Source organism: Pongo pygmaeus, chromosome 18 (assembly GCF_028885625.2).
Source record: "Pongo pygmaeus isolate AG05252 chromosome 18, NHGRI_mPonPyg2-v2.0_pri, whole genome shotgun sequence".
In the NCBI taxonomy this organism is placed as follows: domain Eukaryota; kingdom Metazoa; phylum Chordata; class Mammalia; order Primates; family Hominidae; genus Pongo; species Pongo pygmaeus.
This window is the reverse complement of record NC_072391.2, coordinates 32,943,906-32,971,131: the sequence shown is the minus strand read 5'-3', so window position 1 is coordinate 32,971,131 and position 27,226 is coordinate 32,943,906. Positions and strand designations below refer to the sequence as shown.

The 27,226-nt window shown below is 53.8% G+C and overlaps 3 protein-coding genes across 4 annotated transcripts; 2 read left to right on the top strand and 1 right to left on the bottom strand.

Moving 5' to 3' along the window:
- Positions 1 to 2,041: 2,041 nt before the first annotated feature.
- On the bottom strand, positions 2,042 to 12,284 carry TRIM72 (tripartite motif containing 72). The gene is made up of 6 exons (XM_054453581.2): positions 11,892 to 12,284; positions 7,658 to 7,753; positions 7,329 to 7,559; positions 5,925 to 5,947; positions 3,995 to 4,113; positions 2,042 to 2,756 (listed from the first exon to the last, which is right to left on the bottom strand). Exons 1-6 carry the CDS (start codon positions 12,279 to 12,281, stop codon positions 2,182 to 2,184), a joined length of 1,434 nt encoding a protein of 477 aa, XP_054309556.2. The 5' UTR covers positions 12,282 to 12,284; the 3' UTR covers positions 2,042 to 2,181.
- PYDC1 (pyrin domain containing 1) lies at positions 9,868 to 11,054 on the top strand. The gene is made up of 2 exons (XM_054453582.2): positions 9,868 to 10,313; positions 10,862 to 11,054. Exon 1 carries the CDS (start codon positions 10,028 to 10,030, stop codon positions 10,295 to 10,297), a length of 270 nt encoding a protein of 89 aa, XP_054309557.2. The 5' UTR covers positions 9,868 to 10,027; the 3' UTR covers positions 10,298 to 10,313; positions 10,862 to 11,054.
- Positions 12,285 to 24,960: 12,676 nt separating the features above from the next.
- PYCARD (PYD and CARD domain containing) lies at positions 24,961 to 26,406 on the top strand. 2 transcript variants are annotated; one of them, XM_054454352.2, is made up of 3 exons: positions 24,961 to 25,507; positions 25,698 to 25,754; positions 26,050 to 26,406. In XM_054454352.2, exons 1-3 carry the CDS (start codon positions 25,234 to 25,236, stop codon positions 26,304 to 26,306), a joined length of 588 nt encoding a protein of 195 aa, XP_054310327.1. In that variant the 5' UTR covers positions 24,961 to 25,233; the 3' UTR covers positions 26,307 to 26,406. The 2 variants fall into 2 exon arrangements, with proteins under 2 accessions (XP_054310327.1, XP_054310328.1); XM_054454353.2 differs by lacking the exon at positions 25,698 to 25,754 and having other exon boundaries at positions 25,120 to 25,507.
- Positions 26,407 to 27,226: the final 820 nt, after the last annotated feature.

Sequence of the window (27,226 nt, the reverse complement as noted above, 5' to 3'; positions counted from 1 at the left end):
CCATACCCACCATCTCCCGAGAAAACCTCTGCAATGGGCTGCCAGGGCCCCAGGCCCTTCCACCCATCCCACCAGCACACCCTCCCTGTGAAAATGAGTGACCCCAGGCCAGCGTCTTCCCTCAAGAGAGAAGCCTGTCTGGATCCCCAAAGGCCTCTCCCTCCAGGGAAGAGGGACTCTCACTCTGGCCTCAGTGGTTACTCCAGAGCCCAAGAAATGCCCTGTGTGCTAAAACCAAAGAAGGTGTGAACCAGCAAGTAAGTGGGGAGTGGCCAGTTCTGGGACATCTAGTTGGGGGCCTTCTCTTCCCCATGAGCAGCAGGGAACAGTGTGACCTTGGCATCAGGCTGTTTCTCTTGGCTGGCTTCCTCAACGTTCAAGACGCTCGATAAACATATCCCAGAGGCAAAGCAAGTTAAGTCGAGGGTTGTTTATTCGCCTAGAATCAGCTCTGGCAGTTTTCCAAAGTCTTCTTTTTGTTGTTTTTCTGGTTTTTGTTGCAACAGGGTCTCGCTATGTTGCCCAGGCTGGTCTCAAACTCCTGGCCTCAAATGATCTTCCTGCCTCAAACTCCCAAAGTGTTGGGATTACAGGCATGAATACCCAGCCCTTAAATGTCTTTGCTTTGGTTTATGTTTGTTTGTTTCCTTCCACTCCTGGTGCAAACCTTACATGTTTTTGACTGGGGAAACATATTTTGGACCTATGCCTCTCCTTGATCTACACTGACAGTGAAGAGCCCAATGGGGTGTGCACTAGGTCAGGGCTTCCTGCAGCGTCAGCCCCTGTGGCCAGCAGCGTCACCTGGGAACCTGCTAGAAATGCACTTTTTTGGCAGGGTGTGGTGGCTCACACCTGTAATCCCAGCACTTGGAAGGCCAAGGCAGGAGGATCACTTGAGGCCAAGAGTTCAAGATCAGCCTGGGCAACATAACGAGACACCATTTCTACAAAAACTAAATTAAAAAAAAAAGAGCATTTTCAGCCAGATGCAGTGGCTCATGTCTGTAATCCCAGCACTATGGGAGGCCAAGGCGGGTGAATCACTTGAGGTCAGGAGTTCGAGACCAGCTTGGCCAACATAATGAAACCCCTACTAAAAATAAAAAAATAAAAATAAATAGCCAGGTGTGGTGGCAGGCATCTGTAGTCCCAACTACTTGGGAGGCTGAGGCATGAGAATTGCTTGAACCCTGGAGGCAGAGGTTGCAGTGAGCCGAGATGGCGCCACTGCACTCTAGCCTTGGGTGACAGAGCAAGACTCCGTCTCAAAAAAAAAAAAAAAAAAAAAAAGAAATGAGCATTTTTGACCTGTCCAACCTACTAAATCAGAAACTTGGCACCCTATGCTTTAACAAGTCATGGTTAAGGGCTTTAAAAAGGTGATTTTAATGCATGCCTAAGATGGAGAACTAAGTGGAAGGCCTTTGGGTAAGGTGAATCTGGAGCGGGGGACCCAAGGCCTAAGGAGGAGGGGAGTGTGAGGCAGAAGGAGTCCCGTACTCTACAGGTTCTCAAGCTACTCCCATCAATCCCCCAACCTGGCCCTGTCCCTCCCTTGCTCAACCTTAGTTTCTTCCTGGAATTCTCAGGCCTCCTGGTTCCCAAATTCTGATTTCCCCACTGACCTGACTCCAGATCTCCCTACCCCATGGGGTCTTGTCCCCAGCGTCACCCCAACCCCTCACAAGCAGTCCCCAGGTCATGCCAACCCCCACACTTTTTTTTTTTTTTTTTTTGAGACAGAGTCTTACTCTTGTCACCCAGGCTACAGTGCAGTGCCACAATGTCCGCTCACTGCAACCTCCACCTCCTGGGTTCAAGCAATTATCCTGCCTCAGCCTCCCAAGTAAAAGTAACTGGGATTACAGGCGTATGCCACCGCGCCCAGCTAATTGTTGTATTTTTAGTAGAGAGGAGTTTCACCATGTTGGCCAGGCTGGTCTTGAACTCCTGACCTCAGGTGATCCACCCGCCTCGGTCTCCCAAAGTGCTGGGATTACAGGCATGAGCCACCACGCCAGTCCTACCCCCACGCTTGTCAGTATTCTGGGCGATCCCCCAGTTCCCAGCCCCCTGGGCCCTGGCAACCCGCTCCCCACCCTTCTCCTGTCAGACCCGACCAAGGAGACCTAAGCTTCAACACAGGCCCCTGCGCCCCTCCCCGACCCGTCCGGCGACTCAGGCCTCGGCGCCTTCGGGACCCACGAGCAGCAGCGGCTGGGCATTCTTGCCCTTGTCGTGCCAGCACACGTCGAAGAAGGGGTACACGGGCCGGGGCAGGCGCTCGTGGAAGGCAAAAAGCGGCACGAGCGCGTCGGCGTCGCTGGCATCGTAGAAGGAGAGGACGCCGTCGCCGAAGCTCAGGTAAAGGCCAATGCGCGTGGGCCGCCTCTCGGGGCTGCGCAGAGCGCGCGGCTCCTTGGCCTCAACGTGCGCCTCCAGGATCTTGCCCTCGCGCAGCCCCAGCAGCCACAGGCCCTGCGAGGGCACCGCGTGCAGGCGCCCGCGGCGGGGGGCCTCGGCCGCGATCACGCCCAGCGCCCAGCGCGGCTTGTCGCCAACCTCCACCTCCCAGTAGTGCTCGCCCTCAGAGAGCTGCTGGTGCGCCACCACCGCCACCGCCTTGTCGAACTGGCGCGGGTCCTCCCCGGCCGGCGGCGCCTTCTGCTCGGAGCACTCCACGCGGCGGCCAGAGGAAGACACCACCAGGCTCGGGTGCGCAGAGCTCGGGTCAAAGGTCAGCTCCTCCAGCGCTGTCAGAGAGAACACAGTCAGAAAACCCTAGGTTTCTGCCTCGCTGGGGTCTTCTCCCAACCAATTACAAGCCAGCTTTGTCTCCCCTAATCCTCTTGGCATCTCTGCTCACTGGGCTTGGGCCACAAGACCACACCTGGCTCAACTTCAGTTTGCCCAGCTGTGAGATGAGTCCATGATTGCTTCCCTCTAGGGTTGCAGGCAGGCCTGCATTTTCTTTTTGTTTTTGTTGTTGTTATTGTTGCTTTTTGTTTTTGTTTTTGTTTTTTTGAGGCAGGGTCTCACTCTGTCGCCCAGGCTGGAGCACAGGTGCAACCTTGGCTCACTGCAACTTCCAACTCCCAGGCTCAAGCAATCTTCCCATCTCCCATCTCCCAAGTAGCTGGGACTACAGGCACATGCCACCACACCTGGCTAATTTTTTAAAGTTTTTGTAGAGACAGGGGTTCTCACTATGTTGCCCAGGCTGGTCTCCAACTCCTGGGCTCAAGTGATCCTCCCACCTCGGCCTCCCAAAGTTCTGGGATTACAAGCGTGAGCCACTGAGCCTGGCCAACAGGACTAAATTGATACAAGGCATGGGACTCACCATCTGAGGCCCAGACAAGGCCCAAGGCCCAAGGCCCGAGGTCAAGGAGACCGATCTTCACATCAGCCTAGACCCAGTCTCTGAGCCTTAGTTTTATCTTGAATAAAATGAGGCTGTCTGCATTCCCACCTCTGCTGAGGCAGGAAGGGCTGCCCCAGCAATGTGTATGTCCCAGAGCTCTGTAACCTGCATCATCCAGCTCTTGGGGGGAGGAACTGAGCCCTTGGGCCTCCCCAGCCACAGGCTGCCAGAGTCACTCTCTGACCCAGGCCAGTCCCCAGGGTTCCAGGAGCTCTGCAGAGCCTCAGTCCCCAATTGGCAGGATTTATCATCTCCACTGTCCATAGAGGGGCAGAGACTGACCAAGGATCACACAGCAAGTCAGTGGCTCAGACCCAGGCCCCAGTGTCCCGTGCCGCCAACAGCAGCAGCATCTTCATGTCAGTCACCCACTGCAAACCCCATGCTCTCAAAGGCCCTCCTCCCAACACAGGTTAGAGGACTGCAGCGGCAGTCCAGAGGCAAAGGGGCAATGGGTACTTCCTTCAGTGGCCTCCCCAGTTGGGACAGGGAGGCCTCTCCAGGGCGGCTAGGGCCTCCCATCAACTGCCCGGTCACACACAAACCTGAGCCAGTCCCTCCCGGTACCTGGCATCAGAGCCCGGAACATCTTCCTCCACACCTGGAATTTGAAGTCATCTGAGATAATTGGCAGCTGGATGTCCAGACGGGCGGGTGGGGGAGACTCTGCCAGGATCTTCTGCAGCCTGGGGGTGGGGAGGGGAAGGGGAGGCATGTGTGAGAGAGGAGGACAAGGGCTGGGGGGATTCCAGGATCTCCCCACATCGCACCCCTGCTTAAAACTCTTCCTTTGGAGTTCTGGTTTGGGAAGATGAGAAAATTCTGGAGATAAACACTGGTGATGGTTGTACAATGTGAATGTACTTAGCACCACTGAATTTTAAATGCACACTTAAAAATGCTTAAAATGAGCGAGGTAGAGTGTAGTCCCAGCTGCTCAGGGAAGCTGACTCAGGAGGCTCATTGGAGCTCAGAAATTTGAGTCTAGTCTGGGCAACATAGCAAGATCCTGTCTTAAAAAAAAAAAAGAAGCTTAAAATTGTCAATGTTATGTTACATATATTTTACCACTGTTTATTTGGTTTTGGTCTTTTTTTTTTTTTTTGAGATTGAGTCTGGCTCTATCACCCAGACTGGGGTGTAGTGGCATGATCTTGGCTCACTGCAGCCTCTGCCTCCCCAGTTCAAGCAATTCTCCTGCCTCAGCCACCCAAGTAGCTGGGATTATAGGCGCCTGCCACCATATCTGGCTAATTTTTGTGTTTTTAGTAGAGATGAGGTTTTGCCATGTTGGCCAGGCTGGTCTCGAACTCCTGACCTCAGGTGATCCACCCGCCTCAGCCTCCCAAAGTGCTTGGATGACAGGCGTGAGCCACCACACCTGGCCTAACTACATTTTCTTTTAATCCTTATGTTGGGATAAGGTCCAAGCCTCTCAGCTTTGCCAGGGTGCACACACCTACCACCCCAGCTTCCTCTTCCCTCCCACTCACCAGCCCTCTCACTGGCTATCCCCTCTCCCAGCAGTGCCCTTCTCCCAGCAACACCCTTCTCCCAGCAACGCCCTTCTCCCCGCAATGCCCTTCTCCCTGCAATGCCCTTCTTCTCCCCACAATGCCCTTCTCTCTGCAATGCCCTTCTTCTCCCAGCAATACCCTTCTCCCCGCAATGCCCTTCTCCCAGCAATGCCCTTCTCCCCGCAATGCCCTTCTTCTCCCAGCAACACCTTTCTCCCTGCAATGCCCTTCTCCCAGCAATGCCCTTCTCCCCACAATGCCCTTCTCCCCAGCAACGCCCTTCTCCCTACAGTGCCCTTCTCCCAGCAATGCCCTTCTCCCTGCAATGCCCTTCTCCCCATAATGCCCTTCTCCCAGCAATGCCCTTCTCCCCACAATGCCCTTCTTCTCCCAGCAATGCCCTTCTTCTCCCAGCAATGCCCTTCTCCCAGCAATGCCCTTCTTCTCCCAGCAATGCCCTTCTCCCAGCAATGCCCTTCTCCCAGCAGTGCCTTTCTCCCCGCAATGCCCTTCTCCCCATAATGCCCTTCTCCCAGCAATGCCCTTCTTCTCCCAGCAATGTCCTTCTCCCAGCAACGCCGTTCTTCTCTTAGCAATGCCCTTCTCCCCGCAATGCCTTTCTCCTCGCAATGCCCTTCTTCTCCCAGCGCTTTGCCTAGCCAATTCCTGTTCATCCCTCCAGGACCCAACTCAAATATTCACTCCATCCCTGGCCACCCCTTTCCCTCAACGGCCACACTGAGCGCACAGTGACGCCTGTGTCCCCACCCACATGTGTCTCACGGCACCAATCTAGGAGGTCCCTGAGTGAAAGGATCCTTCCAGATCATTTCTGTCTACAACCTTGTGTTCAGGCAGGGGTGGGGCAGCAGACTGAATTGCGGGTGTGCAGGCACAATAGTGAGTGGAGAGTGAACCGGCTGGTGTCCCTAGAAGACTGGGACAAGTCGGGCAAAGGGACAGGGCCAGGTTGCTCTCACCTGCTGGTCACCAGGCAGTATTTCTAGAGAGAGAGAAAAAGAGAATGGTGGTGAAGCCAATGGTGAGGACACTGGAGACTTTTGAGGATGGGGTAGACAACTAGGAATGCTGAGTGCAATGTCAGGAAGAATCAGAAAAGCTAAAAGAGGCCGGACGAGGTGGCTCATGCCTGTAATCTCAACACTTTGGGAAGCCAAGGTGGGTGGATTGCTTGAGGCCAGGAGTTTGAGACCAGCCTGGCCAACATGGTGAAACCCATCTCTACTAAAATTACAAAAAAATTAGCTGGGCATGGTGGCAGCCACCTGTAATCCCAGCTACTCAGGAGGCTGAGCCAGGAAAATCACTTGAACCCGGGAGAAGGAGGTTGCAGTGAGCCGAGGTCATGCCACTGAACTCCAGCCTGGGCAACAGAGCAAAGCCCTGTCTCAAAAAAAAAAAAAAAAAAAAAAAAAAGGCAAAAGAGACCTAGAACTCAAGGCCACCCCTACCCCTTCACTTTTATGTGGATTACAAAAAGGTATCTTCGCCTCCAAGAAACTCTGATTCCACCTGTTAGAAAACTGTCCTAATAGGCCGGGTGCGGTGGCTCACGCCTGTAATCCCAGCACTTTGGGAGGCCAAGGCAGGCAGATTGCTTGAGCCCAGGCATTTGAGACCAGTCTCGGCAACATAATGAGACACCCATGTCTACTAAAAATACAAAAATTAGCCAGGCATGGTGGTAAGCGCCTATAGTCCCAGCTATGGGAGGCTGAGATTGGAGGATTGCTTGAGCCTACAAAGTCAAGGCTGCAGTGAGCTATGATCATGCCACTGCACTCCAGCCTGGGTGACAGAGTGAGACCCTGCCTTTAAAAAAAAGACCGGGCATGGTGGCTCACGCCTGTAATCCCAGCACTTTGGGAGGCCAAGACGGGTGGATCACGAGGTCAGGAGATCAAGACCATCCTGGCTAACACGGTGAAACCCTGTCTCTACTGAAAAATAGAAAAAATTAGCCAGGCGTGGTGGCGGGTGCCTGTAGTCCCAGCTACTCGGGAAGCTGAGGTAGAAGAACGGCATGAACCCAGGAGGTGGAGGTTGCAGTGAGCCAAGATCCTGCCACTGCACTCCAGCCTGGGCAACAGAGCGAGACTCCGTCTCAAAAAAAAAAAAAAAATGAGTGTCCTAATAAATATATAAACCTACAATGTCTACGATATGAATAGTGCTCACTTAATACAATGTCCTTATGCAGTGCTCAACCTAAACAACCATACAGCAGTCCTGAGGCCTGCCCCTCCCGGCTGTGTGCTGCTGGCTTATCCCTGCCCCTCTCTGGGCCTATCTGACAATGGGATGAGGTCTCTGGGCACTGAGCAGGGGGCTGAGGCAGGGAGGGGAGGTCACCCAGTGCTCACCATGAGGAACTCAGTCTGCGGCTTGTCCGCCACCTCCTCCAGCACCTTCTCCATCTGCCGCAGCTGCTCCAGGTAAGAGTTCAGGCTCCCCAGCTCCCGGCGCAAGGCGACCCCTGCCTCACCCCGCACACGCTCTGCCTCGCGGTCCAAGGAGCCCTCCAGTGCAGCCAGGAACACCCGCATCTTGCCCAGCTGCTCCCCCACGGCCCCCCGAAACTGACGCACTGTCTCCTGCAGGGATGGGGCAGTGATCGAAGGGATAAAGGCTCTTGGCTGGAGACCCCTAGCCTGGCCCCCAGCCCCCAGACATGGCCCTGTGAAGTCCTCACCTCCACCTCCACCAGCTGATGCTCCAGCACAGCCACACTCTTCTCCTTGCGCATGCATGCCTCCTGCAGCTGCAGTTTCTGCTGTGGCAGCTGTGTCTGGGGGGCGAGGCATGGAGAAGTGATGGGGATGCCACCCACCCAAAACCCATACCTCCCATCCTAAACCTGCCCTCTGTGGCTCAACCTCAATGCCAGCTCCTCCTCCAGCCATCTTCCCATCCCCAAACCCACTTACATGCCTCCCAGCCCCAGCCAGTGCTACTCCTGAGGTCTGAATGCTTCCCCTGCCCCTTGTCTATTTTGGTGCGGTTTTTTATTTATTTATTTTGGTGTTTTGTTTTGAGACAGGGTCTCACACTGTTGCCCTGGCTGGAGCAGTGGCATGATCACAGTTAACTACAGCCTCCACTTCCCAGGCTTAATTGACCCTCTCACTTCAGTCTCCCAAGTAGGCGGAACTATAGGCACACACCACCATGCCCAGCAAATTTTCTGATTCTTTTTTTTTTTCTTTTTTGAGATGGAGTCTCGCTCTGTCACCCAGGCTGCAGTGCAGTGGCACAATCTCAGCTCACTGCAACCTCCGCCTCCTGGGTTCAAGCAGTTCTCCTGCCTCAGCCTCCCAAGTAGCTGGGACTAATTTTGGTGCACCACCACACCTGGCTAATTTTGGTATTTTTAGTAGAGACAGGGTTTCACCACATTGGCCAGGCTGGTCTCAAACTTCTGACCTCAGGTGATCCACCCACCTCGGCCTCCCAAAGTGCTGGGATTACAGACATGAGCCACCATGCCTGGCCATGATTTTTTAAAATATTTTGGTAGAGACAATCTCACTATATTGCCCAGACTGGTCTCCAACTCCTGGCCTCAAGCAATCCTCCCACCTCAGCCTCCCGGCGTGCTGGGATTACAGGCATGAACGGCCACACCCCCAGCCCCTTGTCTGTTTTGTTGACCCCTCCCTGGCCTTGCCTTCCCTGATCCCCTCTGCTCAGCAGTCAGCCCCATAGCACAGGTCTTTGCGAGGATGACAAACATCAATGTGGTTTGGTCTCTCCCACCAGACAGGCAGGCACAGAGCTTGGCACACAACAGACCTCAGGGGGTACATGAAGGATATATGAAAGAAGAAAGGAAACCTACCCCTACTCCTGAGCTTCCTCTCTTACTTAAAAGCAGAACATCAGCCTCAGTCAGCCCGCCTTCCTGACCCCCAAGTCAGCCCGCCTGCCTGACCCCCAAGTCGGCCCGCCTGCCTGACCCCCAAGTCGGCCCGCCTGCCTGACCCCCCAAGTCGGCCCGCCTGCCTGACCCCCAAGTCGGCCCGCCTGCCTGACCCCCAAAAGTCAGCCCGCCTGCCTGACCCCCAAGTCGGCCCGCCTGCCTGACCCCCCAAGTCGGCCCGCCTGCCTGACCCCCAAGTCGGCCTGTACACGCATGGGCTTGGAGTAGGGGGCAGGAAATTTAATTAAAATGTCCCCTGCTGGCCCGGCGCGGTGGCTCACACCTGTAATCCCAGCACTTTGGGAGGCCGAGGCGGGTGGATCATGAGGTCAGGAGCTCAAGGCCAGCCAGACTAAGATGGTGAAACCCCGTTTCTACTAAAAATACAAAAATTAGCCGGGCGCGGTGGCAAGTGCCTGTAATCCCAGCTACTGGGGAGGCTGAGGCAGGAGAATCTCTTGAACCAGGGAGGTGGAGGTTGCAGTGAGCCAAGAATGTGCCACTGCACTCTAGCCTGGGCGACAGAGCAAGACTGCGTTTCAAAAAAAAAAAAAAAAATGTCCCCTGCACAGACCAACCAAACACTCTGTGGTCTAGATCTCACCCAAGACCTCAAATGCAAATATGCAAATATAGGAGAGCTCCCAATACTCTCGCCAAAGCCACTTTTTTTTTTTTTTTTTTTTGAGACAGGATTGCCTAGGCTGGAGTGCAGTGGCAGAATCACAACTCGAACTCCTAGGTTCAAGCAATCCTTTTGCTTCAGCCTCCCGAGTAGCTGGCACTACAAGCATGAGCAACCATGCCAGGCTACAAAGCCACTTCTTTGCTGGGAGGTGCCTGGCCATGGAATCAGTTCCATTCCTGCCTCAATGACTTGCAACCTGTTTCCTCCTCTGCAGATTGGGAAGAGCAATCCCCACCTCAACAATTTGGCGCCCCCACTCTCCCAGGGGAAACTGGGGGACCCTCTAGGCGGTGTTTGCAGAGTCCCCTCCCAGCAGGAGCCACAGGGTTGAATACGAGCTGCCAGATCAGTCTCCTCCCCGGGACATCCCCGGGGGCGGCAGCTCCACCTGCTGCAGGAAAGGTAGGACCTGATGGCTCCAGGCCCTCGGTGGCTCAGAGGCGCAGGGCTGAGCCATGGGAACGAAGCGCGAGGCCATCCTGAAGGTGCTGGAGAACCCGACCCCGGAGGAGCTCAAGAAGTTCAAGATAAAGCTGGGGATGGTGCCGCTGAGCGAGGGCTTTGAGCGCATCCCGCGGGGCGCGCTCGGGCAGCTAGATATCGTGGACCTCACCGACAAGCTGGTCGCCTCCTACTACGAGGACTACGCAGCCGAGCTCGTCGTGGCCGTGCTGCGCGACATGCGCATGCTGAAGGAGGCCGCACGGCTGCAGCGGGCCGCGTGACGGCCACTCTGAGCTGGTACGTGATCTCGGGACCCAACCCCGCTTCCTCGCCAAGGACCCAGGCGTCAGGTCCCGCCCAGAGCCTTCCTGTTCCCCTCCTCCTTCAGGGTCCCTCCTGGGGTCCTCCCTCAGACCTCAGGTCAGCCCCTCCCGGCGGCGAAGGGCTGGGCTGCCGCGAACCCCGGTGGGCTGCATCTCGCCCCACTGCCCCCTTCCAGGCTCATGGGCTGCCTGGGCCCTGTTCCGTTTCATGGATTCTGTGCTCTCTTCGCAGATAAAGACGGGCAAGGTTGGGCGAGGTTGGGGTCTTTTTTTTTTTTTTTTAGCAGCAGTAAGATTTATTGCAAAGAGCAAAAGGGATCCGAGTGGGTTGCCCTGAGGTTGGGGTCTTAAGCACAGGTGTGCTGGGATGGGAGGGCTCCCGGGAGGAGGCTCCTGCCCTGAGCTAGGAGACCACCAGCTAGGACTGGGCTGAACTGGGCCAGGCAGGACTGAGAGGCTGGGTCCCTGGGAAGTCTGGGGGCCTCGAATACCAGCGAAAGGACTGTGGTCTACTCCCTCTAGGAGGCGGGCCAAGGGAAGGAGTAGTGCAACGCCTGTGAAGCCAGCCCCGCGCGCGCACCAGTCGCGTAAGACAACAGCAGTGTCTCCACCTCGGGGACCAAGGACGCCTCCGTGCCTCCAGACCCCGCCTCCTCCATCCCCTGCACCTGTCATTTATTCTTCCACTGCCCAATAAATAATCATGGCAGACTTTCCTGGGGCTGCGCGCACACGTGCCCGCCGATAGCTATACGTGTGTGCCTTTGCCACACGTATGACACGCACTGGCCAGTGTGCGTTCGTCTCTATTTGCCTCTGTCTGGGTGTCTCTTCTGGGTACCTCGGGACGCACACAACTGCGTGTGGGCTCCCAAGGCGTTGGGACTTCCAGCTCCACCCAGAGAAACATCCTGGACGGGGCTCTCGGTGCCACCCTGGGCCCGCGCACATAAGTGCAGATCCCGGCTACCTAGCCCTTCCAGTCTCCCTTCTGGTGAGGCCCCGCCTGGGGACCGTCAGGCCAGCCCAAGTTCCGCAGCTTCAGGGGTGCGTGGGCCTCCGCTGAGCACAACGGGACAGCCCCGCCCCGGCCGCCTGGCTCGGTCCGGAACGCCGCGCCTCCAGTCCAAAGTGGGCCAGAGCCGAGCAGGGAGCCAGCCCGACCGGCCCACCGGGTGCAGGAATGCGCGCGTGGGCCCCAGGGGCTGGTCAGTCCCTGCTCCTCCTGGCTCCGCCCGGCCCATCAGACCCGCCCTGGGGCTCCGCCCGCCCATCTCCAGGTCCCTCTAGGGACTAAGGCCGGGAAACCTAGGTTTGCTCAGCGCCCTTCTCGCCAGGCTCCATCCCTGCGCGGCTTTCCTCTGCCAGCCCCGCCTTCAGCTCCTCAGACCCTCTTTCTGGCTGCTTCGCCCCGCCCCCGCTCCCCGCAACTCCAGGAGCTCGTGAGCCTCTCTAGAGACTCAGAATCCAAATCAGTGCAGCGACCTCCCCATCGGCCAGGCCCCGCGCCATCGAACAACCCCTCCGACCACGATGCGCACGGATCCCGCACCTTGAGGCGTGCGTGGGCCTCGGCGGCGGGCAGGAGGCGATGACCGCGGTGGGAGCCGAGTGAAGCGCACACTCCGCACACCAGCGCGCGGTCCTGCTCGCAGTAGATGCTCAGCGGGTCCAGGTGCTCCTCGCAGTGGCCCTGCGGCACCTGGGCCAGCCCCTCCACCAGGCGCGCCAGCTGCAGGTTGGTGCTGAGTGCCTGCGGCCGCGTGGGGGCCTGACAGCAGGGGCAGAGAACGGTGCCATCCGCCGCCGGCTCCCCGGCCACGCGGCCCAGGCAGGCGCGGCAGAAACTGTGGCCGCACTCGGCTGTCACGGGAGCGTCGAACAGCTGCAGGCACAGCGGGCAGGACAGCTCCTGGTGCAGGAGGCCGGGCGCAGCCGACATGGCGGGCCTGGGTGGAGGAGGAGTAGGTTAGGGGGACCCCGCGGCGCCGTGCTCCCGGCCCAGCCCTAGCCCAGGCCGGGCCCGCCGCCCCGCAGGGAGAAGCCCCAGCCTGTAATGACCTCACATCCTACACTGGATGGGACTCTGACGGCCAAGGGGGAAGAGGAACTCGGTCTCAGGCCCAAAAGCAGCCTCCACTGCAATTCTCAGCTCCAGCCCCAAAAATATACCCTATCAGTCAACCCCAGTTTCTGAACACAAGCCCAGATTCTAGCCCACTGTCCTTGCCCTCGCCTTAGCCCCAGGCCTCAGCCTCTGACCTTAGTCCCGGCCCCAAATTCTCCAGAGCCCCCACTCCGAGACTCCCCTCCCCCACTTTACCAAGATACCCAGACCTCCCCTCCCCCTCTCTCCAGCCCACGGGACTCACAGGTCTGGTTGGAGATCTTAGGCTGAAAGAGACTCGAAGGAGGACCAGGCAGGGTCGAGCCTAGCTGGACTGGGGTCAGGGCTGTGTCCAAGGATCTGAGACAAGCAGCAGGCTCCAAGCAAGGACAGGGACTCACAGGGGCAGCTGGCAGCGGACACCACGTGTGATGGGCACACAGTGCTCAGCGGAAGACCCTCCCAGACTGAGCCATGGCCCCAGGACTATATTTAGCTGCCCTGCCCAATCCCTCCCATCACTTCCGGAAACCGTTCTAAAAGTGAGGGCTGAGTAGTCCCTGGGCACACATCACATGCCAGGGCCACCTGTCTTGGCCCATCCACTGTTCTCTCCCCGGCCTGCCTGGAGCCAGAGCTCAGAGCCAGCAGGGTGACAGGGCCTTTCACACCATGGAAAAGACAGAAAATTGAAGGGGGTCTCCCCTTTCTCCCCCCACTCCCACCTCCACACTCTCCAGCTCCTTCCTCCTTGCTTGCAGCCCCTCCCCAGCCTGTCACCCACTCATTCCCCAAGTTTATGGCTGACCAAGGTCACCCTGGCAGGATTACCCCACCTGCAGGAGGGCAGGACCTCACCCCACCCTGAAATGTTTTCTTCCTCCAGACCTGAGGGGAGGGTCTTTTCCACTTTGGTCTCTCTAGTACCCAGGACAAGCCCTAGGACAAAGTAGCCCTCTCTAAATGCTTGGAGAATGAATGATAGAGAGAGATTGAATAAGTGAATGAACTGAATCCAGAGCCTGCAGCCCAGAACTCAATTCTGCCCTGGTTCCTGTGTGTGTATCTTTCAAATCTCGGCTGAAATTTCATTTAAGTGGCGCTGGGATAACTGGCTAGCCTTATGCAAGAGAATGAAACTGGACCCCTACCTTTCACCATATAAAAAAACTACCTCAAGATGGGTTAAAGATTTAAATGTAAGGCTTCAAACCATAAAAATCGTAGAAGAAACCCCAGGAGAAATACCATTCTGGATATCAGCCTTGGTAAAGAATTCTTGACTAAGTCCTCAAAAGCAACAAAAACAAAAATTGTTAAGTGGGACCTCATTAAACTAAAGAGCTTCTGCACAGCAAAAGCAAAAGCAACTATCAACAGACAGACAACTGAAGAATGGAAGAAAGGCCAGGCGTGGTGGCTCACGTCTGTAATCCCAGCACTCTGGGAGGCCGAGGCGAGTGGAACATGAGGTCAGGAGATCAAGACCACAGTGAAACCCCGTCTCTACTAAAAATACAAAAAATTAGCTGGGCGCAGTGGTGGGCACCTGTAGTCCCAGCTACTCAGGAGGCTGAGGCAGGAGAATGGCGTGAACCCAGGAGGCAGAGCTTGCAATGAGCCGAGATCGCGCCACTGCACTCCAGCCTGGGGTACAGAGCGAGACTCCATCTCAAAAAAAAGAATGGAAGAAAATATTCACAAACTATGCATCCAACAAAGATCTATTATCCAGAATATATAAGGAAACTAAACATTTCAACAAGCAGAAAACAACCCCATTAAAAAGTTGGCAAGGGCCAGGCGCGGTGGCTAACACCTGTAATCCCAGCACTTTGGGGGCCCAGGCGGGTGGATCACTTGAGGTCAGGAGTTTGAGACCAGCCTGGCCAACATGGTGAAACCTCGTCTCTATGAAAAATACAAAACTTAGCCGGGTGTGGTGGCAGGTACCTGTAATTCCAGCTACTTGGGAGGCTGAGGCAGGAGAATCGCTTGAACCCGAGAGGCAGAGGTTGCAGTGAACCGAGATCGCGGCATTGCACTCCAGCCTGGGTGACAAGAGCGAAACTCCGTCTCAAAAAAAATAGCTGGGCATGGTGAAGAACACCTGTAGTCCCAGCTACTTGGGAGGCTGAGATGGGAGGATTGCTTGAGCCTGGGAAGCAGAGGTTGCAGTGAGCCAAGATCATGCCATTGCACTCCAGCATGGGCAACAAGAGCAAAACTCCGTCTCAAAAAAAAAAAAATCAATAAATATTAAAAAAAAGAAAAGAAAGAAATTTCATCTAGAATAAAAACCAAAGTGCTAACTATGGCCCACAAAGCCCTATCTGCTATGACCCCATCAATCACTCTGACTCGTTTATCACCCCTTTCCCCATTGATCACTCGGCATCGGGGACTTTGCACTTACAGTCCTCTCTGCCTGGAACACTCTCCAACCTAGGTACTGCATGGCATCCTCTTTTTCCTCCCTCAGACTTTGCTCAATATCACCTTTCCAGCAAGTCCTCTCCCAATTCCCTGATTTTAAATCTCCTAACTCCCCAACATCTCACTGCCTGGCTTTCTTTTTCTCCATAACATTTATCAGCATCTGACATGCAATGCATTCTACATGTTTGCTGGTTTCTTGTCTGTCTCTTCCTACAGAATAGAAATTGTGTTTACTGCTTGTCTCCAGCTTAGACTAAAGTGTGTGACACACATTAGGCGCTCTACAGATACTAGGTGAATAAATAAACACGCAAATTCAGTCCCTCTCATTTGGCCTCTTGATCTTTCTCTTAGCTTCCCTCAAACCTTTTCCTGGTTTTACTCTTTCCTCTCTCAACTGCTGTCTCTCTCAGAATGAATTTTTGTTTCTGTTTCACTCTCTTAATCTCCCCTTTGGACTCTCCCTTTGCCCGTCTCTTAGGTTCTTAATTTTTTCTTTTTTTTTTTTTTTGAAATGGAGTCTTGCTCTGTCGCCCAGGCTGGAGTGCAGTGGTACGATCTCGGCTTACTGCAACCTCCACTTCCCAGGTTCAAGCGATTCTCCTGCCTCAGCCTCCTGAGTAGCTGGGATTATAGGCACATGCCACCACGCCCAGCTAATTTTTGTATTTTTAGTAGAGATGGGGTTTCACCATGTTGTCCAGGCTGGTCTCAAACTCCTGGCCTCAGGTTATCCACCCGCCTCAGCCTCCCAAAGTGCTGGGATTCCAGGCATGAGCCACCGTGCCTGACCGCTCATTCCTTCTTGCATGTTGCGTGGTAACAGCACGAACTTCTGCTGGCCTGCTTAGGAAGGTAGCTACTTCAGGCTGCCTGACACCTTGTTTAACCTAGGCCCTCGTTCTGGCTGTAACCATTTGGTTCTTTTAGGAGGAGAAAAGTTCTATTATTCTTTCGGATAAGAGCAATTACCTGTATAAATGACTGCAGATATAATTCTGAAATTATGATGTGAAAAGTCTCAGGAGCCTGGTGCTCTTTTTTTTCTTTTTTTTTTGAGACGGGAGTCTCGCTTTGTCGCCCAGGCTGGAATGCAGTGGTGAGATCTCGGCTCACTGCAAGCTCCACCTCCCGGGTTCACGCCATTCTCCTGCCTCAGCCTCCTGAGTAGCTGGGACTACAGGCGCCTGCCACCACGCCCAGCTAATTTTTTGTATTTTTAGTAGAGACAGGGTTTCACCATGTTGGCCAGGATGGTCTTGATCTCCTGACCTCGTGATTCGCCTGCCTCCGCCTCCCAAAGTGCTGGGATTACAGGCGTGAGCCACTGCGCCCAGCCAAACTGGCGCTCTTTACCGGCACACTGAGAAATCCAGGGGAGTTTTGTGTCCCCACCTTCTTTGTCCTTAAGTCTCTGAGGTCTCACTGTGTCGCCCAGGCTGGAGTGCAATGTTATAATCATGGCTCACTACAGCCTCGACCTCCCAGGCTAAAGTGATCCTCCCACCTCAGCCTCCCGAGTAACGGGGACTGCAGGCGTTCACCACCATGCCTGGCTAAAAGCCCCTGATTTCTTCTCTTCCATTCTGGATGGCTCAGACGCAGCCTTGTGTTAGCAATAGGAAGAGGGTTTGAAAGAGGGTATATCTGGAGCTGGTCTCTGAAACCGCAAGTTGCTCATGCTCAAAAACTCAACTTCCAGAACTTAAATCTCATCCGGAGTTTCCAATATTGCCAAGTTGGGACTGAAGGTCCTGCTGTCATCTATAGGAGTGGGTGTCTAAGACAGGTGGGTGATAGTCAACTCAATCCTTCCCTGCAGATGGGCCAGGACTGGCCTCTGATCCACGGAAGGAACATTGATTGTCTTAAGCAGACTGAGAACAAGAAGAGGCAAGAAGCCACGTGCAGGGAAGGAGGGAGTGGTGAACCAGTGTGGCTAGCTCTACAAGGTCCCTCAGACCTAAAGAGCTAGGGACAGATTTCAGCTTGTCCTAAGGGAAAGCTTCCCAACAACTCAAGCAATGAGTGCCTTGGAAGGTGAGAGCTCCTGATTATTGGATACATGCAGAGAGAGGCCAGAAAGCCCCAGTCAGGGCTGCTACAGAAGCAAGTCCTGAATGCTGACTTTATGAGCTCATGCTGGGCACCCCTGGGAAAATCACCTGCCTCTCTGGGCCTCAGCACGTTCAGATACAACATAAGGATAAATAACATCATCCTGGCTGGGTGTGGTGGCTCACACCTGTAATCCCAGCACTTTGGGAGGCCAAGGTGGGAGGATCACTTGAGTCCAGAAGTTTGAGACCAACCTGGGCAACACAGCGAGACCCCCGTCTCTACCAAAAACAAACAAACAAAACAGTATGATGGCTCATGCCTGTAGTCCCATAGTCCCAGCTACTCCAAAGGCTGAGCCAGGAGAATTGCTTGAACTCTGTCTCAAAAAGAAAAGAAAAAAAAAAAAAACCATCCCGTAGAGTTGTCATGAGGATTAAACTAAAAAATATGCCACATAGGCTGGGCACGGTGGCTCACACCTGTAATCCCAGCTCTTTGGGAGGCCGAGGTGGGTGGATCACTTGAGGTCAGGAGTTCAAGACCAGCCTGACCAACATGGTGAAACCCCGTCTCCACTAAAATTATAAAATTAGCTGGGCATGGTGGCTGGTGCCTGTAACACCAGCTACTTGGGAGGCTGAGGCATGAGAATTGCTTGAACTCAGGAGGCGGAGGTTGCAGTGAGCTGAGATTAAGCCACTGAACTCCAGCCTGGGCAACAAGAACAAAACTCGGTCTCAAAAAAAGAAAGAAAGAAAGAAAAAGAAAAAAAATATGCCACATAAACAGGGACAGTGTGCTGACATCCAAGGGCTTAGGAAGCAGTGACTGTCACTACCAGGTTCCAGTCCTGACTAGAATTTCCCTGTTGTGTGACCTTGGGCAAGTCGCTTAACCTGATTTCCTCACCTATAAAATGATAATCATGTAAGGATTAGTATCAAGACTATGTATTTCTGTAAAGATGCAACAAGTAAATTGTTTTGTTTTTTGTTTGTTTGTTTTTTGAGATGGAGTCACTCTGTCACCCAGACTGGAGTGCAGTGGGGCCATCGCAACTCACTGCAATCTCCGTCTCCCAAGTTCAAGCGATTATTCCACCTCAGCCTCCCAAAGTGCTAGGATTACAGGCACACACCACCACACCCAGCTAATTTTTATGTTTTAGTAGAGATGGGGTTTCGCCATATTGCACAGGCTGGTCTCAAAATCCCAAGCTCAGGCAATCCACCCACCTCGGCCTCCCAAAGTGCTAGGATTACAGGTGTGAGCCACCATGCCCAGCTATTTTATTTTGTTTTGAAACAGAGTCTCACTCTTGTCTCACAGGCTGGAGTATAGTGCTTGAACCCCCTCCCGGGTTCAAGCAATTCTCCTGCCTCAGCCTCCCGAGTAGCTGGGATTACAGGCACCCGTCACCATGCCCAGATAATTTTTGTGTTTTTAGTAGAGACAGGGTTTCACCATATTGGCCAGGCTGGTCTCGAACTCCTGACCTCAGGTGATCCGCCCATCTCAGCCTCCCAAAGTGCTGAGATTGCAGGTGTGAGCCACTGCACCAGCTCTTCACCATTCTCAACTCATTGCAGCCTCATAACAACGCTTTCACTTTCCTACAGGGAGGCCATGGGGCACAGGGGCTAAGTGACTTGCCCAATGTCCTGGCAGTCTGTGGTCCTTCTTGCCCCAGGAGAAGCAATCTGGCTCCAGCGATCAAGGTGTTACTTTGTTGTGGGGGTGGGGGTCACACCCAGGAAGCAGGCATCCTAGTTCCACCAACCACTCTGGCTCCTGTCCAGGGGGGCAAGGGTGAGCCTGGGCTGAGAACTGGAGGCTCTTTCCTGCCAGGGGTCAAAACTCAGCTCTTGGAGCTTGCATCCAGAAAGAGGGGAGGGTCAGACCGGGCACGGTGGTTCACGCCTGTAATCCTGGCACTTTGGGAGGCCGAGGCAGGCAGATTGCTTGAGCCCAGGAGTTCAAGATCAGCCTGGGCAACATGGTGAAATCCCGTCTTTACAAAAAAAATACAAAAATTAGCCAGGTGTGGTGGCACGTGCCTATGGTCCCAGGTGCTTGGGAGGCAGAAATGGGAGGATCACTTGGGCTTGGGAAGTTGAGGCTACAGTGAGCCGAGAGGGTGCCATTACACTCCAGGCTGGGTGACAGAGCCTGACCCTGTCTCCAAAACAAAAGCAACAAAAGAATTTGCAGTCTGCTCACAGAGCACATGCACCTGCCAAAAGATGTCACTTGTTCTCACTGAGCTCCAACCTGAAACTGCTGCAGGAGGGAGGCTTCCAGTTCTCTGAGAGAAACGGCTGCATTTCCCCAGTCCCTTGTCCCTTGCCTCCCTGTGACATCTCACCGAAGTGCTAACACTTGCTCTGAGGTGATGGCAGGTGACAATCACAGCCAGGAGCTGCCACATCTCCAACTGAATGTGTATCAGTAGGACGTAACTGGGGTCAGATGCCAGGGGCAAGCTGGGCCCCAAAGGAAGGACCCTGGGTGGTGATGCTCAGAAATAAGGGGAGCTTCACCCCACGGGGACTCACATGCTCACCTCCTCTCTACCAAGAAGCTGAGTGTGAGGAGGAGAGAGGCATCACACACATGCACACACACACATACACACACTCCTGTAGGTGCATTTTCCTGCAGCCCCAAAGGTTCCATTGAAAGGCATCACATTTGTTTTACCTAAAGCAAAGGCCACCCCATCCAAACAAGGGCTCTGGAGATGCACGCAGGAGGCCACATGGCAAAGGTGGCCTGCTCTGCGTTGTGGGATTGAATCAGGCAATCATTTTTAAATGGATCAAACACTCAAAGCTCTTCCAATTCTACCAAAGTGAAAAGAGCAGGTTTCGATGATTCTAGATTCTAGGATTCTTGTGTCATTCTACAACGGCTTATCAAGGCTGGATCTGTGCCAAGCTCTGTGCTGGAATGTGACCTTGGACAAGTCCTTCCACCTCTCTGAACCTATCTTTTCATTCACAAAGTGGGGCCACGATTCCCTATCTCAAAGGGATTGCTATAAGGCTTAGAAATAATGCACGTGGGCTGGGCATGGTGGCTCACGCCGGTAATCCCAGTACCTGGGGGGCCAAGACAGGCAAGATTGCTTGAGCCAAGGGGTTCGAGACCAGTCTGGGCAACATGCCAAAACCCCGTCTCTACTAAAAATACAAAAGTTAGCTGGGCATGATGGCTCACGTCTGTCATCCCAGTTACTCAGGAAGCTGAAGCACGAGAATCACTTGAACCCATGAGGCAGAGGTTGCAGTAAGGGGACCACCGCACTCCAGCCTGGGTGACAGAGCAAGATTCTGTCTAAAAATATATATATTACAAAAATTGGCTGGGCATCATGGCACACACCTGTAGTATCAGCTATTTGGGAGGCTGAGATGGGAGGATCGTTTAAGCCCAGGAGGTCAAGGCTGTAGTGAGCTATAATCATGCCATTGCACTCCAGCCTGGGCAACAGAGTGAGACTGTATCTCAAAAAAAAAAAAGAGAGAAAAAAAGAAAAAGAAAAAGAAAGGAAGAAAGGAAGGAAAGAAGGGAAGAAGGGAGGGAAAGGAAAGAAAGGAAAGAAGAAAGAAAGGAGGAGGAGGAAGGAAGGAAGGAAAGGAGGGAGGGAGGAAGAGGGGGAGGGAGAGAAGGAAGGAAGCAAAAGAACAGAGAGGAAAGAAGGAAAAGAAAAGAGAGGAAAGAAGAAAGAGGAAGGAAGGAAAAGAAAAGAGAGGAAAGAAGAAAGAGGAAGGAAGGAAAAGAAAAGAGAGGAAAGAAGAAAGAGAGGAAGGAAGGAAAGAAGGAAAGGGAAGGGAGGAAGGAAGGAAAGAAGGAAAGGAGGGGGGAGGGAGGGAGAGAAGGAAGGAAGGAAAGAAAGAAAGAGAGAGAAAGGAAGGAAGGAAAGAAGGAAGGAAGGAAAGAAAAAGAAGATAGAAAAAGAAAGAAAGAAAAATAAAGAAAGAAAGAGGAGGGGAGGGGAGGGGAGGGAGGGAGGAAGGGAGGGAAGGAAGGAAGAAAGGGAAAGAAAGAGAGAGAAAGACAGGAAAGAGAGAAAGAAAGAAAGAAAGAAAGAAGGATGGATGGATGGAAGGAAGGAAGGAAGAAAGGAAGAGAGAAAAGAGAAAGAGGCCGAGTGTGGTGGCTCATGCCTGTAATCCCACTACTTTGGGAGGCAGAGGTGAGTGGATCACAAGGTCAAGAGATCAAGACCATCCTGGCCAGCATGGTGAAACCTTGTCTCTACTAAAAATACAAAAATTAGCTGGGTGTGGTGGCGCGCGCCTGTAGTCCCAGCTACTCGGGAGGCTGAGGCAGGAGAATCGCTTGAACCTAGGAGGTGGAGGTTGCAGTGAGCCGAGATCACGCCACTGCACTCCAGCCTGGCAACAGAGCAAGACTCCATCTCAAAAAAAAAAAAAAAAAAAAAAAAAAAAAAGAGCGAGAAAGGGAAAAAAAAAAGGAAAGAAGGAAAGGAGGGAAGGAAGGAAGGAGGCATGTGAAGGACTGCAGACTAAACGCTTATTTCTATTATTTATTAGAAGAGGTGACTCCTAGGTTGGGTGTGTTGGCTCACACCTGTAATCCCAGTGCTTTGGGAGGCCAAGGCAGGAGGATTGCTGAGCCCAGGTGTTGGAGATCAGCCTGGGCAACATAGCAAGACCCCATCTCTATAAAAAAATTTAAAAATTAGCTGAGCGTGGTGGCATGCACCCGTAGTTCCAGCTACACAGGAAGCTGAGGTGGGAGGATCGCTTGAACCCAGGAGTTCGAGGCTACAGTGAGCTATGATTGCGCACTGCACTCCAGCCTGGGCAACAGAGTGAGACCTCATCTCTAAAATAAAAGCAGAAAAGAAAAAGTGATGCCTGATGAATGTCAGAAGACAGGCGGGAACTCACCAAGTAGACCAGGAGGAAAAAAAGGCCAAGCAGAGAGCAGCTCCCACAGGGGCAGAGGTTCACAGATCAGCAAGCTGGAAGGGGCAGCTGAAGAGGTTGGCAAGGACCTTGAAGTCCAAGTCAAGGGCTTGGGACTTGAGTTTGAGAGCACTGGGGAGTCATGGGGGGGTCTCTGAGCCAGGCAGGCGCAGGATCATATGTGTGGGTTAGGAAGATGTATCCTTCTGGCCACAGTGCACAAAACGAAATGGAGATTCTGGAAGGATAAAGGCCAGTGAGAAGGCATGATAAACATCCATGAGCCAAGGAACACTGGCTGTTGGACCACAAGTGCCACCCATGGTGAGGATGTTGGCACACAGCTTACCCCAGCCTACATGCTACAAGGATGGGGAGCAAGGCCAGGCACGGTGGCTCACACCTGTAATCCTAGCATGTTGGGAGGCCAAGGCAGGAGGATTGCTGAGCCCAGGAGTTTGAGACCAGCCTGAACAACATAGGGAAACCCATTCTCTATAAAAATTTAAAAAACTTGCCAGGCATGGTGGCACAACTGTAGTCGCAGGTACTCGGGAGGCCGAGGTGAGAGAATTGCTTGAGCCCAGGAGTTCGAGGCTGCAGTGAGCCACAATCCCTCTGGTGTACTCCAACCTGGGCAACAGAGTGAGGCCCTGTCTTCAAAAGAAAAAACAAACAACAACAACAACAAAAAGGCTTTCAGCAGGGTAGCAGAGCACTGCTCCCGATGGTGGTTTTTGTTTGTTTGTTTTTGTTCCTCTTTTGAGATGGAGTTTCGCTCTTGTTGCCCAGGCTGGAATGCAATGGTGTGATCTCGGCTCACTGCAACCTCTGCCTCCTGGGTTCAGGCGATTCTCCTGCTTCAGCCTCCCCAGTAGCTGGGATTACAGGCACCTGCCACCACGCCCGGCTAATTTTTGTATTTTTAGTAGAGATGGGGTTTCACCTTGTTGGCCAGGCTGGTCTCAAACTCCTGATCTCCACCCACCTCGCCCTCCCAAAATGCTGGGATTACAGGCATGAGTCACCAAGCCTGGCCCATCCTGGTTTTTTGTTTGTCTTGTTTGTTTTTGAGACAAGGTGTCTGTAGCCGAGTGGCACAGAGTGCAGTGGCACAATCATAGCTCACTGCACACTCAACCTCCTGGGCTCAAGTGACCCTTCAGCCTCAGCCTCCCAAAGCACTGAGATTACAGGTGTGATGAGCCACTGCACCCAGCCATGCTGGAAGCTTTTGAATACAACATGCTGCAGGCATCACAGCCTCATTCATTCCTTCACTCAGCAAATCTTTACTCAGCACCTACTGTGTTCCAGATACATTATTTTTTTTTTTTTTTTTCAGATGGAATCTAGCTCTGTCACCCAGGCTGGAGTGCAGTGGTGCAATCTTGGCTCACCGTAGCCTCTGCCTCCCGGGTTCAAGCGATTCTCATACCTCAGCCTCCCTAGTAGCTAGGATTACAGGCGCCCTCCACCACATCCAGCTATTTCCACGTACATTCTTGACGCTAGGGATTCAGCAAAGAATAAGACAGTTAAGGTCTCCAATGCTCATAGGGCTCACATTTTAGAGAGGGATGAATGTCCAATAAGTAAATAAATGTATAATATGTCAGGGTCGTATGACCACAAGGAACGGTGATTGTTACAACCCAGATGAGAGGGAAAAATAAAGGATTCCAAATATCCCCCTTGGGAAGTAGAGTCAGGATTCAAACAAAGAACTGTATGGCTTCAAGTTCATGGTCTTTAATCTCCTGGAGGCTGTCTCTCTTTGAAGAGCTTGTATATAAGGCATAGCTTGCAGTTACTGGTATCCTCCCTTTAGCCACAAGGTCTATTCATTCGTTATTCATTCTGGAACCATTTACTGAGCACCTACTATTTGTCAAGCCCTGTTCTGGATGCTGAGGAGACAACAATGATCTGGACAGGCATGATTTACAGACTGGCAGGGAGAAGTGGTTTTAAACAAGCGCACAGGATTCGTTACGCTTGCCATGAGAGCTACAGATACGTAGCACATGTCATGAACTAGCCTGGGAAAAGCTCTAAGCTCTAAGCTTAAGCTTAAGCTAAGCTCTAAGCTAAGCTCTAAGCCTGGTCTCCCAGAGGAAGTGACATTTAACTTGAGGCCAGGCAAAGAGGGAAGAGATTTCAAGGCTGAGGGAACAGCATGTGCAAAGGCTTGGAGAGGTAAAAGGAAGCTGGCACACTTGAGAAACTGAGAGACCAGCGTGGCTACAACTCGGAGATTGAGGGAAAGCAGGGTGTGGCATAAGACAAGGCCAGGGAGGCCCACAGAGGTCAGACCAGCAGACCTCCCCAGCCATGTTAGGAACAAATTGAGGGTGGGACACGGTGCCTGGTGCCCATAATCTCAGCATTTTGGGAGGTGATGCAGGAGGATCGCTTGAGCCCAGGAGTTCAAAGCTGCAGGGAGTGATGGTCACACCACTGCATTCCAGCCTGGGCAACACAGTGAGATCCTGTCTCTAAAAGAAAAAAAAAAAAGGAAGAATTTTAGGCACAGCACAGGTTCCAATGCTATCCCAAGCCCCTGGGCCCAGAGTGGCTGGCTCTCTACCCAGGATGCTCCCTCCATTTGAGAATGTTCTCAACCAATAGCTCTTGTCATCACTTCCCAAGAAATTCAGCTCTTGGGATCAAATTCTGCCTTCCCTAGGAAGCATCTGGCAAGGTTTCGGGAGCCATCGGGTTGGCCACGTTATGCTGGAATATTTATAAGCACCTGAGGGTTATCCCCATGTCGCAGAAAATGAAACTGAAGCTCAGAGAGATTTGCACTCTCTTCCCTTTTGTACAACTCATTTTTCCCCAGTATATGGAACTGAGGGAGCTTCACGCTTCTAGCTGTCATGATTCCAATTTTCTACCACATGTGGGAGAGGATCCTAAGGTTAGAGGAACCGCGGAGGTTTCGGGATTCTAGAAATCCGAGATTCTAAGCCTAGGTGCTCCAATAAACCCAGTGAGAGCCAGCCCAGGTTTCTGGTCTCTACCCGCTGGTGCAAGCCCAGAGACAAGCAGGCGCCACCCATGAGCCCCTCTGCGGGCCCCCTCCCGGGTCCCACCTCGCAGGCCAGCTGGAGGGCGCGATCCTGGCGTCCCCCGACGGCCTGGGGCCTCAATCCAGAGGCCTGGGTGGGAGGGGACCAAGGGTGTAGTCAGGAAGCGCCTTTTGCTGGAGGGCAACGGACCGGGGCGGGGAGTCGGGAGACCAGAGTGGGAGGAAGGCGGGGAGTCCAGGTTCCGCCCCGGAGCCGACTTCCTCCTTGTCGGCGGCCGCAGGGTGAGCGGCGGCAGCGGCCGGGGATCCCGGAGCCATGGGGCGTGCGCGCGACGCCATCCTGGATGCGCTGGAGAACCTGACCGCCGAGGAGCTCAAGAAGTTCAAGCTGAAGCTGCTGTCGGTGCCGCTGCGCGAGGGCTACGGGCGCATCCCGCGGGGCGCACTGCTGTCCATGGACGCCTTGGACCTCACCGACAAGCTGGTCAGCTTCTACCTGGAGGCCTACGGCGCCGAGCTCACCGCTAACGTGCTGCGCGACATGGGCCTGCAGGAGATGGCCGGGCAGCTGCAGGCGGCCACGCACCAGGGTGAGCCGCCCCCATTCCCCTCCACCCACACCAGCGCTTACCCCTCTGGCTCTTCCGCTTTCTGTTCCTCCTACCCCTAAACAAAGCTGCTCTACCGGAAAGGAGGCTCCCCGTGCTTGGCCTCCCGATCAACGGGACCCCGGCCCCATGGCGGGAAGGGAAGGGGATCACTTGACCCATATCCTTCCAGGCTGTGGAGCCGCGCCAGCTGGGATCCAGGCCCCTCCTCAGTCGGCAGCCAAGCCAGGTGAGGCCTCCACACCCAGCCCGGCCCCACCGCGCTCCTGCCCAGCCTGCATCTGTGCTCCCACAACCAGGGCAGGGCAGCACGTCTTGGCAACCCTGCGCACCCCACCCACCAACCCTCACCCTGCGGGGGAAGGGAGACAATATTACCCTCATCCCACTGCATGTGGGGTCCTGGTGGGCCGCCCCCTGGAGCCCTGTTCCTAGGCTTGCAGAGGAATTCCTGAAGAACTCAAGTTCAGCAGGGACAGGCCCCACACCCTAGCTGCTGGCTCATGGTCTCCTCCCACCCCCAGGCCTGCACTTTATAGACCAGCACCGGGCTGCGCTTATCGCGAGGGTCACAAACGTTGAGTGGCTGCTGGATGCCCTGTACGGGAAGGTCCTGACGGATGAGCAGTACCAGGCAGTGCGGGCCGAGCCCACCAACCCAAGCAAGATGCGGAAGCTCTTCAGCTTCACACCAGCCTGGAACTGGACCTGCAAGGACTTGCTCCTCCAGGCCCTAAGGGAGTCCCAGTCCTACCTGTTGGAGGACCTGGAGCGGAGCTGAGACTCCTTCCCAGCAAAACTCCGGTCAGCCCCTGGCAATCCCACCAAACTCATCCTGCATCTGATGTTTTTATACACAATATATGAAAAGCCAGCTTGAACTTGTGTGTTTTCCTGTTTCTAGCCTGCTGTCATGTGCAGAACTCAGCTATGCTTCAGAGGCCGCCCAACCTCCAGCTCCATGTCCCTAGGGCCTCGGGCACCCCAAATGCTTCCTCCATCCTTCCTGGTATCGCCATGAAATATTCCTCCTCATTCACCAGGTGGTGCTCCTCCAGTGCTCCCCAAAGTGTCTAACCTTGCCATTATAGATAACAGCCTGTGGCCCAGGTCCGAAGGTTAAGAGGCATGTACCAGGGCGCAAACTGTGGTGGGCAGCTCTGTCCGAGGCATTTAGAAACACACTAGTTTTCATAGCTCCCCTATCTTCCACATTTTCCACTGGAGAAAAATGCAAAATTAGAGAAATTTGCAGGGGGAGACACATTAGAGCATTATCTAAACATAGGACAGAAGAGCACAAGTCACCAAATTGCTCGAGGGCTCCTTCTGGCGCTGGCTCTAACAGGCTTAAAGGCCCCCTCTGCCCGACCCCATCCCGTAGGGAAAAGGGTCATAGGTTGCATTTTGCTCAAAAAACATGCCAACCACCAAAGCAAATTTTCAGGAAATGAGTTGTGGTAACTGCCCGTTTTCTTGATGCAATTTTTTGGAGGGTTATTACTCATTCATTCATTTGAAAGGAACATTTAAAACTTTTTTGAGATGGAATCTCGCTGTGTCACCCAGACTGGAGTGCAGTGGCATGACCTCGGCTCACTGCAACCTCCACCTCCCAGGTTCAAGCTATTCTTGTGCCTCAGCCTCCCGAATAGCTGGGATTACAGACCCCCCCGCCACCACACCCGGCTAGTTTTTGTG

Coding starts and splice junctions, on each gene's coding strand:
- PYCARD (XM_054454352.2), top strand. CDS start 25,234: ATGGGGCGTGCGCGCGACGCCATCCTGGATGCGCTGGAGAACCTGACC. Junction 25,508..25,697: donor GCAGGCGGCCACGCACCAGG/GTGAGCCGCCCC, acceptor ATATCCTTCCAG/GCTGTGGAGCCGCGCCAGCT. Junction 25,755..26,049: donor TCAGTCGGCAGCCAAGCCAG/GTGAGGCCTCCA, acceptor TCCCACCCCCAG/GCCTGCACTTTATAGACCAG.
- PYDC1 (XM_054453582.2), top strand. CDS start 10,028: ATGGGAACGAAGCGCGAGGCCATCCTGAAGGTGCTGGAGAACCCGACC.
- TRIM72 (XM_054453581.2), bottom strand. CDS start 12,281: ATGTCGGCTGCGCCCGGCCTCCTGCACCAGGAGCTGTCCTGCCCGCTG. Junction 7,754..11,891: donor AGGCCCACGCACGCCTCAAG/GTGCGGGATCCG, acceptor CTCGCCCCCCAG/ACACAGCTGCCACAGCAGAA. Junction 7,560..7,657: donor ATCAGCTGGTGGAGGTGGAG/GTGAGGACTTCA, acceptor CCATCCCTGCAG/GAGACAGTGCGTCAGTTTCG.